This window comes from Osmerus mordax, chromosome 5 (assembly GCF_038355195.1).
Source record: "Osmerus mordax isolate fOsmMor3 chromosome 5, fOsmMor3.pri, whole genome shotgun sequence".
Classification (NCBI taxonomy): domain Eukaryota; kingdom Metazoa; phylum Chordata; class Actinopteri; order Osmeriformes; family Osmeridae; genus Osmerus; species Osmerus mordax.
In genome coordinates, this window is record NC_090054.1 from 5091827 (window position 1) to 5107694 (window position 15868).

A 15868-nucleotide genomic window follows, 5' to 3' on the forward strand; every position below is an offset into this window, starting at 1 on the left:
GAGAAATCCGGTTGTTACTGGTTGAATCTAGTCTCATGGGCATGCGCAGTAGGTGTAAACAGGAAGAAGCTGGAAGAAACTACGGCAAATACAACGGGAAGACAAATTGACATCCACCGAAAAACGGAATATTGATCTTATTTTGTGTATGAGTGCGTTAACGGAAATTATGTAGCATATTACTTGATATTTATTAGAATCGAGACGCTGAGCATTTGTTGGAATTCTGTCGATAACATTTGCTAGCTGTAGCTGTTGCTAGCTTCGGCAGCCAGCGTTATCAAACACGGTATAGAGCAAAAATTCGCCTCCTTTTTGCAAGTCGACCAGATGGTCCACTAACCCCCTAACTTGCGTATCGGGTCAGGATTTTCTTGTAAGAATCGTTTTTGTCTCCATCACCAGCTGTATCCGATAGTATTGCTAGCAGCTCTAGAATTTAATCAGAAAATGGTTCAGAAAGACAAGAAGTTGGAGCCGAGTCAGGTCGAGGGCGAGCCGAACCCCAGTCCAGTCCCTAACGATGCTTGTGCCGAAGCTCCCGGACCGGTCGAAGAACCGAGCATTGGAGTTGAGCTGACTGGTCAAAGAAAATTCATCAGTGGAGTGGTGGAAGGTGATGCATTTTGCAAAGAATTAACGTCATTCAGTCAATTATATCGTTTTGCATGATGCCTACCCGACATTGTCAACCATTGTCAATAATTTGCTTTCGAGGATGGTTGTATGATCATTTTACAGCAATTAAAATAATAAATACCAAATATTATTATAATTAAGTCGCACGCTATTACCTAGCATAATGTATTCATTAAGGCCCTGTGTGGTCTGCAGATGGAATTGTGTCATATTACATGATAGAAGATTAAAACGACCTCTTTACCACTAATCATGGGTGTTAGCAGCACACTTCAGATTAAATTACGATGTTATAATAGTAGGGTTTTGTTACCGAGTGCAACAAGCATCGTTGCAGAGAGGAATAGCAGACAGTCAAAAGGGGTGCAGTGAATTGTAAACCGAACTACAGGGTTGCCACAAGAGCCTCACATTTTCAGCATTTAAAAACTGAACACATTTGTCTCCTTTTTTGTCTGAAACAGGTTTCTATGGCCGTCCATGGACAATGGAACAAAGAAAAGAGCTGTTTAGAAGGTAATTCAACATGTTAGCAGTTCTCCACATCTGCCTCTGTCATTTAACTAATCTGTTAAATGTAAGTTAAATGTAACTAATGTATTTCCCCCAATTATGCCAGCCGTGGGACCCCCATCTTTCATAATCAATATTTAATGAGATTTTAATGCTGTTCTTGCACAGTATAATAGATGACATCAGTGGTGTAGTCTAGCATGAAGTTCCAACCCTCCCCATGCCGTCCCCCCCACCCATGCATAACTGCTCATTTTATAGTGGACACAAGGTGTGTGCCCTTATATCACGTAGACTACATCACTGGATCATATGCTAGCCAGCCTTGGCCTTCCTGTTCTAACCATAGCACATGCTGTGTGTCCCCAGGCAACAGAAATGGGGTCTGAACACCTACCTCTATGCCCCTAAAGACGACTACAAACACAGAATGTTCTGGAGGGAGATGTACTCTGTAGAAGAAGCAGGTGAGAGACACTACTTCCATTTATAATTCCTATATGCTCCCCTCCCCATCCCTTATGTTCAGTATTGCCTTTTCAGTCAGTTTGAATCTGCATTAGCCAAATCCTTTATCCGTCTGGGCAGTGCTTAACTGAACTGGAGAGAGTGTCTGGTACGCAGGTTGGTATTCAAACCGCTATGTTAAATCTATCCTAACAAGCCAACTATTTAAGCTATTGGACGTCCTGGTGATACGGCTATTTCTCGCAAGGTCGGTCACAAGGCCCTTCTGGGTCACATTCCCTACCATGTATTAATGTGTGTTCAAAGTGTTCCCCGCATAGCGTATTTATTAGTGTGTAATACAATGTACGTGCCTTCTCCAAATTTACCCCCTTTATGTTTCTCTCTTTCCTTCAAACCCCCCCCCCTTTTTCTCTCTTTCCTCATCTCCCAGAACAACTCATGACCCTGATCAGTGCCGCTAAGGAGTATGGGATAGAGTTCATATACGCCATCTCGCCTGGTTTAGACATCACCTTCTCCAACCTGAAGGAGGTTTCCACCCTCAAGAGAAAGCTGGATCAGGTAAGACTGCTTATTATGTCACCTCTGGCCGAGTAGCAGAGACACAGGCTTTGTTCATGTCTCAGGGCTTAAGGCTGGTCCATCAATAGAGATTCTCCATGAAACAAGCATCTCAGATTATTCGAGATGAGTCCTTAATCTGTGTCCAGATTACCGCATGACAGGGCTTTACATCTGACACCACAATGGCCGTCCCCTCCCCGCAGGTCTCTCATTTTGGCTGCAAGTCTTTCGCCTTGCTGTTTGACGACATCGACCACAACATGTGCCCTGCCGACAAGGAAGTGTTCAGCTCCTTCGCACATGCTCAGGTGTCGCTCACTAACGAGATCTTCCAGTACCTTTCTGAGCCAGAGACCTTTCTCTTCTGCCCCACAGGTAACTAACCCAACCCCCTTTCCCCCCCCCCCCCCCCCACACACACAACACACACTTCATAGTCCACAGGTCTGAAAATGCTATCACTTCATAAAAAAATGCATGCTAGAGGATAATTGTTTCCAAGTCTGGTGTTGCATAGCCATGAGTTGATTTCTTTGGTGTGTTGCTTGTCCGTCCTAACCAGAGTACTGTGGAACCTTCTGCTACCCTAACGTCTCGCAGTCGCCCTACCTCCACACCGTGGGAGAGAAGCTCCTCCCAGGGATAGAGGTGCTCTGGACAGGTGGGTGGGCTCCGGGCCCTGCTATGGGAGGTTCCCACACCTCCACACAGCTTCTCGATCATGCTACAACACATCTACACCTTAAACCACGTGTTTCCCTTTAAGCGGAGTTAACCCTGAATTCAGAGACGACCTCACCCCGGTCTAGTTCTTGTATCCGGGAATCCTGAATATTATCACATTAAGCACCCCTATGCATTGAACTATTGAAGCCCCGTAGACAAACTTAATTCCCAAAGATTTCTAGTAGGAGAGAGTCCCTTCTCTCACGATGTGCCTGAACCTCTGATGTCCCTCTCTCGGCAGGACCCAAGGTGGTGTCGAAGGACATCACGGTGGAGTCCATCGAGGAGGTGTCGAAGATCCTGAGGCGGGCGCCAGTGATCTGGGACAACATCCACGCCAATGACTACGACCAGAAGAGGCTGTTCCTGGGGCCCTACAAGGGCCGCTCCACGGAGCTCATCCCCAGGCTCAAGGGAGTCCTCACCAACCCCAACTGCGAGTTTGAGTCCAACTTCGTGGCCATCCACACACTGGCCACCTGGTACAAGTCCAACATGAACGGCGTACGGAAGGACGTGGTCATGAGTAAGTCTGGGCTCTCACTCTTAGACTCTGAAAGGGAAATGTGCCTCAGTGTTCAATATGCTTCTTTAGCATAGATTTATTTAGCCTAAAATTTAAGAATTGGCATAATCTCTGCTAAACAGAGATGTACACTTCCTGTTTGCAGGAGCAGTATGCTACACAAACTGTCACACATGCTTGTTAATCCATGTGTGAGAGATGTTAAGAATCGGGTTTGTATTTCAAGTCCTGCAGGACTGTTTGTTTTGAATTGGTTAGCTCAGTCCAGTAGCTGAGGTTAGCAGGTGGTAAGGGGTCAGCTTTGGAAATAGATCAAAAACAATCATTTGACATGTTGCTATAATTATCTCTTTGTGTCACACACACCCCCCTCTTTGTGTGTCACTTTCACATTCTCTTCTCTCGCCCCTCCCTCTCTCTCTCTCGTTCACTCCCCCCCTCCCCTCCTCCATCGAATTTCTCCTCTTATCTCCTCGCTCCCTCCTTCTCTTTCTTCATCTCTCCATCCTCCTCTCTCCTGTCCTCCCTGCCTCCTCCCTCTCGTCCAGCTGATGGAGAGGACAGCACCGTGTCCATCCAGATCAAGCTGGAGAACGAGGGCAGTGACGAGGAGCTGGAGACCGACATGCTGTACAGCCCACAGCTGGCCCTCAAGCTTGCCCTCAACGAGTGGCTGGGAGAGTTCGGCGTGCCTCACCAGTACAACAGTAAGACCTGGCTAATCGCTCCTGGATAATTAACCCGACACTTCAGTTTCGGTCGTTGTAGCTTATGAACATGTCCTTAACGTTTCATACACAGTAGCTGATAATGCCTCAAATCTGTTGATGGTATCAAGTCATTTCCTTTTGTGGTTCTTCTCACAGGTCGCCAGGTGCCTCACAGCGGAGCCAAAAGTTCAGCCATAGACGTGACCTCCATGGGCGCCTCCTCCCTCTGCTCCGCCACCACGGTGACCACTGTGTTCCAGCAGCCCATAATGTCCCCTGTGGCCCCCTCCCTCTGCCCGGACCCACACTCCCACCCTTTGACCAAGCCCCGGGCGGAGGAGGTGGAGGAGGTGGGTGCTGCTGTAGAAATCAATCCAACAAATAATCAAACGATTTACCGTGACAGTTAAATCTCAATGAAAGTCCTTCAAGAAAAGAAAAGAAAAAAGAATCGTATCAGTTTTCTGACCCTGTAGGTCCAGAACCTTCCTCGTCTCAGAAGACGGTTCGTGCTAGCGCTAGGGCACCTACTCTGTGTTTGAGTTGAGAGACATGTGGCCTCCGTTCCTCCAGGTGGAGGTAGAGAAGAAAGACTCGGACGAGGAGCCCATGGAGATGGCTGTGGAGAAACAGGACGAGGCTGGGGCAGAGGCCGACTCCGAGGCCAAGACCTCCAGCCCCCTGCTGTCTGAGAAGATGTCTGAGGACCTGAGGCCCATGGACACAGACAAGGAGAGCCTGGCCGAGTCCAAGTCCCTGGAGGAGTGCCTACAGGAAGACTCTGGCAGTGACGTGGCTCCCATGCAGACCGATGAGCAGCTAAAACAGGTGGGGCCGGAAGTATTCTTTTCCATTCATTTTTCATTGCATTCATTTCACAGAAGTTTTTTTTAATCCATAGCGGCATACAAACAGTGCAGCAGAAGAAGAAGGAGCAGAAGTGCATAGTTCTAACAGTATTTTGGTGGTCACAGGAGTGGTGATTTCACCAGGCACGGTGTAAAATAACATCCCAGCTACCAGGCATAGTTTGATGTCATCTGATCTGCTAATTGTTCCTGAAACAATGCTTCAACTGCAATGCTTCTTCAACACAATTCCTGGACTAGATTAGGTCCAGTCTGCCCCGCCCTGACCCACCTCTCTCCTCCCCCACAGGAGGTGTTTGTGCCTGGACCGGGAGAGAAAGCTCGCTTCATGGTGGAGCCTCTGTCCCTGGAGGACCTCAGCCTGCTGGCTGAGATGTTCTACCTGCCCTACGAGCACGGGCCCAAGGCTATGCTCATGCTCAAGGAGTTCAACTGGCTCCGGGCCAACAGCAACACCGTCAGCGTCAACTGCAAGGGCGAGGAGCCGGAGAAGGTAGGAGGGAGGGAGGATGGAAGGAGGGTGGGATAGACAGACAAGGAGACAGAGATGGTAGGGGGAGGGAGGAAGGAGGGATAGATAGGCAAGAAGACACAGAAGGTAGGAGGAGGGAAGGATGGATGTAGATAGATGGGACAGTGTACCAAAGAAGTAATAGGGAAGGATGGATAGTGATGAATGGATAGAGAGACTGATGGATGGAAGCTTCTAGTTAGTGATGGTTATAGATCTGTGGGTATAATAGTTTTACGGCCCTCTCTTGGGTAGTAGTGGCCCAGGGAGCGAGAAGGGCCTGACAAATATAAGAAGTTCTGAGCTTGTAAATGCGGTCAGGTTTGGTGGTGATCCTGGGAACTCCAAACTCAAAATGGTGGATATGCAGAACTATAGGGGTGGTACAAGCAGTACCCTTTGCTGCCATGGGGTGGTGGTGTGTGTCCTCACTGCTAAATGGACACGATTCTCACCATAAGTTCATTAGAGCTCAGGGTTCTATCTTTATTTGTATTATGTTGGGAGAACCCTGATGCTTTTAGATGCTTTTTTCAACAGTCTCTCTCTCCCTTTCTCTTTGTCCGTCCCTCTCTCTGTCTCTCTCGCTCTCCTCCTCCTCCACCCCCACCCTCCCTCTCCATTCCTGCCCTGTCCTGCAGGTGGCAGAGTGGCGGACTAGGGCCGAGACGTTTGAGGAGATGTGCTGCTCCGTGATCCAGATGTTCACCCGTCTGTCCAACTCTGTCAACCGCACCATCCTGTACGACCTGTACCCATACATCTGGGACATCAAGAGCATCGTCTCCATGGTCAAGTCTTTCGTCCAGTGGCTAGGTACGTAGCTGTGGATCACCAGACAAGGGGTGCAGTAGAGATATCAACCGGAGAGACCACACAGAGACAGCTATGGTCACCTCTGGTGGTGAAGACATGGAGGAGTCTCATCTAGAGGAGAGCTCAGAGCTCTTATGTAGCAGGAACACGACACAGGCTGATAGCTTAGAGCCGGTCACCAGGACGGCCTTAGTCTGTCTTATCTCCCTGCGTGGTAGATGGAGACATCCACACAACCATATTCAGCTTTAGAACAGTGTGACTGAAGACCCTGCCTGTCTGATTGATAGCGGACTGAGGGTGGATTCATGAAAAGAAAAAGAAAAGATGATCAGAATTAGCTTTATTTGCCAAGTAAGTTTACACAAACAAGGATTTACTGTGGCGGGAAGAAATGTAGCTCGCGAAGCCATTCATTGTCTGCTTAACGGATGTGCAAAACCTTCATTTTAGACCTAGTCGCACCACAATGACTAGCCAAGATCATGATACTATAGTCGCTATGATGCTTCTTTTTTCCATTTGTTTGTGTATTTGTTTACTTGTTTACTACTGACTGAATGCTGACTGCATCGCTAGCGCCCCCCTCCAGTTAGCTGTGTTGACTGAGGTCTGACCTCTGTGTGGAAGGACGTTCAGCTGGGTTAATGCTGCTTGCTGTGTGTCACATCACTGCTGCGTAAACACACACTCCCCTCCATGCCCTAGCGCGCACGCGAGCTTGGAGAGACAGGTGACTGACTGGGGAAGGTAAGACCATTCTGGTGCAATAGCAAACAACTAAGCCTGAACTTCTACCTTCGGGATATGTCTTGTGGAACTGTAGAAGCTCCACTGTGAAGAGTCCTGTGAAGGGAACGTTCTGGAATAGATGATCAGAGATCTAGAAGCTCTCCTGGAAGGTTCCTTCTAGCTGCATCAGAGCTGAGCTGGGGTAGCGCCTCATCTCCTGTTTCTGTAAACACTGATCTCACTCATGCATTCTCCAGCTGGACAAAAACATTCTGTCTCTCACACACACACACACACACACACACAAACCCTTTCTCACACACCGTTTCCCCCCTACCACCACCACACATAAGCACTGTCTCTCTTACAACCACACACAAGGAGGCGATAGGTGTGCCCTGATCCAGCTAGAAGACCAGACCCAGAGAGGCTGCCTTGATGGAGTGTGAAGCACCAGCATGGTCTGTAGTCTCCCCATAACCCAGTTTCATCCACAGGTTTCTGTCCTGTCCTTGTCTAGACGGACAAGCTGAGGACCCTAAACGACTCTACCACACAGCAGGCAGCAAGCCCACACTGGCAGATCCACCTCCACACCAAAGTCACTGACAAAATTGACCCATTTTGTACAAGCCCCAACTATACACTAACGATTGTAGGGGAAAAGAAACGACAAATATCCATGGATCAAAGAGCCGGTATATTTGTTTTCAGTCCCACTGACACAATAATGTAGTTCTGACACATTCTAATGTGTTGATGGCCATGTGTCCACACAGGACATTTAAATCTCTCCTTTCCCATGGTCCTGTTCCTCCCCCTGATGCCCTGCAGCTGGCATTCAGTCCCCTCCTCCCTGGTGTTGAACTGAGAACAGTTATTAATGAATATCTTCTATTGTTTCTCCCCTCGCCATGTGCAGATGGACGCATCCACTCCCAACACTTTCTACTGCTATTGGATCGCCAGTGGCCAATGTACTCACTATGTAGGCCTTGTCACATTTTTGTGTGGTTTCCGTTAGGGGTCGAAACCCCATTCTCATAACAGCAAAACGTTACGATAGCGGAAAAGGAAAAAACAAACTTCTGATTGGGATTGAGATGGAAAGGGATGAAGCAGCCCTCCGGATGAAGTCACATTTTTGCGCAGCGATGTTTTAGTATCCGTGTTAAGACGTGTTAACGCCAACATCTCTTTCTCTGACAGCTTCTCTCTAACGTGGTTTCATCTCCATCAGCTGTCCTGTAGAGACGGCCCTCCAGCGCCAGAGGCACCTGTTAACGGACTCATCCCTGGCTCTCACTCTCATCCCACATCATGTTCTCTGTATCGTTAGGCCCGTAGACCCACTAGAACCACAGGCCCAAATGTCAGCCTCAAACCAGTTCTGATTGGTTGGGTAACACAACACCAGAGTCTTTGTGACTAGTAATGTAGCCTGCTTGCAGGTAACTGGTAAAAAGTTAAGTAATGAGCTCATTGAGTGGCCATTGCTGCTCCTGTAATCTTGGAGCATTAACATGTGGGGTTTACAAGTGAAAGCCAGCTATGAGGCCCCTCCCTCTGCGGGTGCATCTGTGCGCTGATTGGTTCCCGCTTCTCACAGGAAGTGCTCTTAAAGGTCAGGGTGAGGTTGAGAGGTCATAGCAGGGGTGTTTCCAGCCCCGGCTGCAGCGCACTGCATTGATCTCGTCACATGACATGGCGATGTGGCTTGCCACTAGGTGTAGTCCAAACGTCATCTCCACCCCCTTCAAGCTTCAAGTTTTCGAAAGCTTTATTGTCCTTTTGCTGCATGTGCGTAGAGCATGACAAATAGGTCAAACATCTTTAGAAGTCATGTGTAGACTTCCCTTGTTTTGTAAATGTTCCGGAAATTGACAGGGCAAGCAACATTTAGAGAGTTTCAGGAGTGCTGAGAACCTTCCGGCACCTGCTCCCCCTCCTCTCCCCCTAGTTCAGCATCTCTGCTGGGTCTCTTGGCCTTCAGAATAGACCTTATCTGACACAAACTTAGGTGCTTAGAAGGAAATATCCCTCCTCTCTCTCTCTCCTCTCTGTCTCTCCCTCTCTCATCTATCTCTCTTGCTGGTTTGATGAGGCCCGCTCCCCGGTCATGTGACGAGGCAGATAGGAGGAGAATGTGACTTCAGACGAGGAGCTGAGATGAGAACAGTGGGGTGATGGCAGCTGAAGCTTACAGACCAGACCAACGAGGCACCCAGACCTGGGCTGAGGGAACGTTCTCAATGGTTCCTCCATGTTAGGTTCAAGGAACGTGTTGAGGTTGCGCTGATCTCAGAGGCCCAGTTAGAACCTCTCACGTATCGACCTGTGTGAAACGGTGCGAGTCGACACACTGCCGTTATACAGAGAGAAGGGCTTGTGTCGAGATGATTCACATTCTCGTAGTTTGCGTGACAAACCACACCAGTAGTACTTGATGGAACGTTAAAGGGCCCAGTTACAGAGATCTCCGAGATGGTCGTAGTGTGTTCACCTGAGGAGAGGAATAATAAGGACTTCTCAGTTAGACCTCAAAAGTAGTGGTCTGAGATTGGTCACCTTGATGATGCATTTTTGTTAGGAAGGATTTCCACTTCCAGAAGTAAGCTTTGGTTGCTTGATCCCCAGTAGGCCAACCCCCCCAAAAAATATTTTTTGTTTTTTACAAATCCTTTACATGGAACCAAAACACTAAATAACATTTATAAATATTTGTTGTCTTTGGATAATGATAACGGACGCCGATATACCCGCTCCCCCTCCCCCGTTCCCTCCATCTCCGTTGGAGCGCCCTGTCACTATGGTAACCTGATGTCCGCTTGGCTGTGCTCCTAACAGGGTGTCGTAGTCAGACCTCAGCACAGTTCCTTAGTGGAGACCAAGAGGCCTGGGCCTTTAGGGGCGGTCTAGCAGGAGAGTTCCAGGTATCCCTCACACTGACTTCACAGCTGAAAAAAAGAGTTTGTATCGAATGTTAGAATGTGTGTTCAGTGTTGCGCGCACGCTTATATGAAAAGACGCAAGGGTTTGGTCTGGGAAAGGGGAGCTGATATCTGACGATAGACTTTTGGATTCTGTGGATGGTGGATTCACCCCATTCCTTCTACTTCTTAACAGACACCCACATCTTTGGCTTCGAGGTGAGCGTTTGTTATACTTTTGGGAAATTATTTCATTGAAAGAAATTGACCTCATGGGGGAACAAAAGCTTGTTCTGCTCAAACAGGCATTACGTTGTTTTTAACAATCTCTAAATTCGAAATTCTTTCAGCGACTGCCCAAAGGAGATGCTGCTCTTCCCTGGCGCACGCGGACGCTAGCGAGCATGGCTAGGGTTTTTATTTCCATGACATCTAATTTCTTTGCAGGAAAGCACAGCGCAAAAAAATCCCCCCCCCCCCTTTCCCTCCCCCCCGCCCCCCTTTTTTGCACGCGCAAGCATTTTAAAGCATCGCAGCGCCAGCGAGAACGCAAGCGAGACCTCCCGCGAGACTCAAAAACAAAAACTCCACGACAAAAAAACTCCAACTTAACTGCTCTAGTCGTGCGCCGTCTCAGGCTTTGCGAACAGCAAAAAGCCTGCATTGGCATGTAGTCTTGGAGAACAACTTACTGCTAGGTAGTATGGTAGTGTATCCTCGGGCAGCTCTTGCCAGTGTTGTTTTGCTCCTGGAGTTTTGCCTGTCTCTCCCCTGCGCCTGCATCACAACCTTTCTCAACAGGAGGGCCCTCTGCGCAGCGCCAGCGAGTACTTGCGATGTTTTTAGACACATGGGAAAAGGAGCATCTCCTCTAGCCAGTAACGCCTTTCCTCAGACCAAGTCAACACCCTCACGCTCTGTTTTCTCTCTCTCTCTCTTCAAAAAATATGTTATGCATTGCTTTTTTTGGAGCAATGCTCTTTTAGTGATAGAAAAGTTCAGATATTTTTGCTCATCAAGTTTGTCATTTACTGTGGTCTTCCACTGTCCCTCCAGAATGAGCCTCAGAATGAGTCCCTGTTGTCCGTCTAGGCAAGGCTTGTGTTGAGGCCTAGCTCATTCTGGAGGGACAGTGATTCAGCTGCAGTAAATGATAGGCAGCCAACTCTGTATCAGAGTCCCAGATCCCCTAAACACATCTGTTTTGATACCCACAGAGATTGTTGCCTATAGAAGGGGCAAACGATCTTTTCTACCAGCCTCCACCTTCAATGCCAACCTCCAAAATCTATTCCATACGGCCCTACTATCCCAAGGATGAGGTGAGGAGAAGATTACACCTTTTGGATCACTGTGTTTGTAATTAGGTTTCAAAGTGTTGTCGTGCATGTAGTGTTCCCCATCACACCCCTGTCTAACCGTGTGTGTGTGTGTGTGTGTGTGTGTGTATTTGTTTTGCAGCCTGCAGTCTATAAGATTTGCAAGGAGATGTATTCTGAAGGGATAGAGGAGGTTCCATTCTCTGAACAGGAGCCAGACCTCATAGGAGACAGGTAGGACCTGGAGAACACGTATGGCTCTCCACCGATAACTTCAGGGAAGGCTCCACTTGACATGGTACGGTCTGACCAAAGACGTGTGTGTGCGTGCGTGCAGGCTGGTGGGAGGATTCCTGACCCACAGCCCAGACTACGGCTTCGTCCTGGAGGATGAAGAGGGGATCTGTGGCTACGCCCTGGGCTCCCTGGACGTCAAGCCCTTCGTCAAGACGTGCAATATGAGCTGGATCCCCTCCATGCAGGAGAAGTACAACAAGCCCGACTGCCAGAAGGATCTGTCCGAGGCCGAGGTAGGAGGCCCGGCCTGGTTCCTCAGCACCTCGCTGGGGTCCCATTTTCAAGTCTCTACTTGTACCTCCCCGGGGTAAAAACATCTGCTGAAAAGGCAGAAAACTTAACATCCAAATAGCTTCAAGCTCTCCTCCCTATTCAGGGCTCGACAATAACGATGGCCCGGGGCCAGTAAAAAGTTACGTCGCGACAGTTAAACTAGCAACTCACTGGCCCGATCAGGCCACTGCTCGCGGGGCGCAACGTTGACCAATCAAGAGTTGAGTAGTGAGTGGTTGTCAAATTGTAATTCTCTAATCTCAATAAAAGTTTTAACAACTGGCGCGAGACACTGAAGTGAAGATGGCAGCAAAGGAGAGCTACGAGCTCAAACGGAAGCGACTTTTTAATGTAACTAAGATGCACTGTGTCGTCTGTCGAATGTTCCCGTCTAAAGCAGACAAAAGTGGATATTTTTACACAGGCACCGGCAATTTTTGAAAACAATCCCTGACCAGCCATGCTAACAGCACCTGGTTTGCGTGACAGCTGGTTGACAATCCATCTTCCAGGCTGTTGACCATGCTGGTCAGGAATTTAATTGCAGATGCCCATCGAGGTATTGCACGACTTATAACAACGGCATATCATGTAATTAAGACGGCCAGCCGTTCGCCTCGTTCCCCCGGGCTATTGAACTGCAGCAGAAGAATGGTGTCGACTTGGGTACTCAGTATCATACGGATGAAATGCTATGGAAGCTTTTATATATTAGCATCGAGGGACCAGAGGTTTCACAGTTTCAGCCAGAAAGACACACAGTTTTGTTGTTACAATGATAAACTACAACTTTTGGAGGGGGGGCCAGTAAAAATTGTCTTGGGGCCAGTAAGAAAAATGTTAACGTTGAGCCCTGATATTCATAATGTGTTCATTTAGCAGAATCCAAAGCGATGTACAGGGGGGAGTTGAAAGTCAGACTTTGATTTGCTTGATTTGCTCTACCATTGAGCTGTACCCATCCCTCTCCCATCTTCTCTCTGTTCCTCTGTAGAAGATGATGCTGAGTTTCCACGAGGAAGTGGAGGGACTTCCGGAGACCTTCCTCTCCAACTTCCCCTCCCTCATCAAGGTCGACGTCCATGCCAAGGTCACTGACCCCAGCGTGGCCAAGAGCATGATGGGATGCCTGCTCTCGTCAATCAAGGCCAATGGTAGGTGGTGTCCATGATGTGGGAAAACCAGCCCGTCGAATTGAAAAGCAGGGATGGGTTCTGATCTTCACTCTCTCTCTCTCTTCCCTTCGCGCTGTCTCCCCCCCTCCCTCCTCTCTCTATCTCCCTCCCCAGGCTCCCACGGCGCGTTCTGCGAGGTGCGCCAGACAGATAAGCGGATGCTGGACTTTTATAGTAAACTGGGCTGCTTCGAGGTGGCCAAGATGGAGGGCTTCCCAAAAGACGTGATCATCATGGGTCGCAGCCTCTGAGAGTGCCCCCTAGTGGAACTGATGGAGTGTACAGACAGAGAAAGAAACGGCGAGAGGGGGAGGGGGGGGGGGGGGTGCGCGCGCTCGCCTGCCACCCGTACCATCCATGAGGGTTTTTCTACCACATGATCATCAGGGCCAGCCCGAGGGTGGCCAGGTTTTCGAAGCTTGGTCATCCCTCAAGGCCCAAGGTGCTGTCCATAGATGTTCTGGAGCTCCTCTGGATCCACTAGGTCCAGGAGCCCAGGGGTTCATCTTCAGCAGGCTGTCAATGAGTCCTGTCTGTGCGTGTATGTGTATTTGTGTGTTGGGGATTAGAGCCGAGATGGAGGAGAGTTTCCCTCAGTGATTGGGCGTTAGAATGGAGCAGGAGGCGACTACTCCCCCATGCGGCTCCAGATAGCAGGAGCTGGCCTAGGCTCCTCCGGCTCCTTTAGCCTTCAACCCCTTCACCTTCCCTCCCTCCACCAGCCCATCTACACCACACCACAGGGAACCAAGAAATTGATAGAAAGGCCGGCCTATAGTCTCCAACAAGCGCTTACCACTCCCCTACCTGACACACAGGTGTTCCCCAGCTTCTCACATCAGAGCCAGCCCTGCAGCACTCTGGTCGGGGGCGCAGGGCTGTGTGGGGAGGGAGGGAAAGAGGCCCCCTAGTGCAAGACTGCAGGACAGCAGCAGGAAGGACATTTCTGAACTTGATTACTGGCACTTGTGTTCCTTAAGTTCATCCGTGGGGGGAGGGGTGTAAAAACAAAAACAAACATCTTCGGTTTTCCAGGAGACCCACACGCCTGTAGAAGGAAGTGTTAGTGGAGACGACTGACGACCAGAGGAACCTGCCTCTGGGTCCGTCTCCACCTGGATAGAAGTAGCTTAGTCCATGGATCTACACGGTTCTCAGCTTTTTTTGTTCGTGTATTTGTTTTGTGTATTGCTTTTCAGTTGATATATACTGTATATTGATATACTATACATATATTGCCTTTTGGTTCATTGCCTTGCATGTATGTAATGTCCTACTAGAGAGCCTGGTGTTACTCTTTCTTGTCTGTCAGACTGGAGGTTTGTCTGTCAGACAGTCAGCTGGAGTTGGGGGTTAAGGGTTAGTCTGCTCTGTGTCTGCTCCTTCTCGGACGAGTGGCTCAATGTCCAGCCTCCTTGACGGCACTTAGTACACTGTAGCACGCAAATCAAAACGGCAACAGATATCCCAACCTAATGCACAGGTAATGAAACCCTGGGTTTGGTTGAGCTTCAACCAGAGACACTGAGTAATATTAGCCTCCCTGGATCCATCTCCATAGTTTCAACACTAGCTTCACTCCACCATAGCCTACCAGCTCATCTTCCCGACCTTTCTTGGCCAAGGATGAGGGGAACGTCCTACTACTATCCCCAGAAGGTCCCTGGGTGCCTGTGCTGGATCCAGCATACAGCATGTCTACAATCCAGCTAGATAAACAGCACGCAGAGAGCATTCCCCTACCATGCTGAGTAAAGACGGTTATCTGTTCTGGACATTTATATTTCTACCTGTTACTTGTGAGTAGACGTCCTTATTCTGGTGTATAGCAACATACCTCTGTGCTTAGGTCACATCCGCCTATCACCAAAGTGGCACCGACCTGCAGGGGTGTGTGTGCGGAGGAGGCTTTTTTGTATCTTAATTGTTCAATGTTTTGTACTCAAAACGTGTTTTCTCCTCGTTTTTGCTTTGTTTGTTTTTTGTAAATCTTGAAGAGAGTAAAAAGCACTTTGATGAAGATGATTATTACAGGAATGTTCTTGTTTGTTACCTGAGAGGCTGCCCTGCCGTGTCCTCTTTGTACAGTCGCTGCCTGACAATGTGATGTATTTGATACTGTAGCCCAGAGTCCTCCATACATGAGGACTGTGCCAATGAGTGGTCCATTCTTTTTTTCTTTTTTTTCCAATTTGTTCACTGTTTAGTTCCCTGTTTTTTTAGAAGCTTTACTAGGGGAACTCTTGTTTGGTGTAACGTTCTCGAAGGAATGCTTGCTTTGTTTCATATTCTAAAAGGAACAGTTTGATCCTCCAGTGCTTTCATCGTCACCTCTTCATAGAGAGGTGTAGAACATCTGCCTATATGCTCATGGTATGCACGATGACAGTTTGTTTTAGAATAAAGTCATTTTAGTCCACATAGGGGGAATTAGAAGTATGGTTGTCAACCTCTAAGCCACAATGCCTGTGTGCTCCATAATTTTTTCAATTTACAATAAATTTACTCAACCATGTTTGTTCTTTATGACTAAATTTGCCTTCCACTTTTTGAGTTACTCAGAGCACAAACTGTTATTACAAAAAAAGTTTGTAACATGAGAATACAGTTCTGATTCCAGACGTTCCATTAAGAACCATTTCAGGTCAAAAAGAATCGTTTGAGGTTCCAAACATCTCCTTCCTGGTCTGAAAATTGTTGTAACTTGGTGTTCTGTATTATTACTATGGTTTCTAAAGACATCATTCACAGTGGATTACAAGTAGATATAGGATGTATATAGAGAGCAAAACAATGT

General features: G+C 48.3%; 1 protein-coding gene across 1 annotated transcript; it reads left to right on the top strand.

Moving 5' to 3' along the window:
• The first annotated feature begins 65 nt into the window (after positions 1-65).
• On the top strand, positions 66-13375 carry oga (O-GlcNAcase). Its single transcript, XM_067235975.1, has 18 exons — positions 66-616; positions 1104-1155; positions 1522-1619; positions 2054-2184; positions 2391-2562; positions 2750-2848; positions 3155-3439; positions 3988-4146; positions 4306-4499; positions 4723-4977; positions 5308-5511; positions 6171-6345; positions 9925-10010; positions 11225-11329; positions 11469-11560; positions 11664-11856; positions 12891-13050; positions 13186-13375. Exons 1-18 carry the CDS (start codon positions 451-453, stop codon positions 13320-13322), a joined length of 2763 nt encoding a protein of 920 aa, XP_067092076.1. The 5' UTR covers positions 66-450; the 3' UTR covers positions 13323-13375.
• The last annotated feature ends 2493 nt before the right edge of the window (positions 13376-15868 follow it).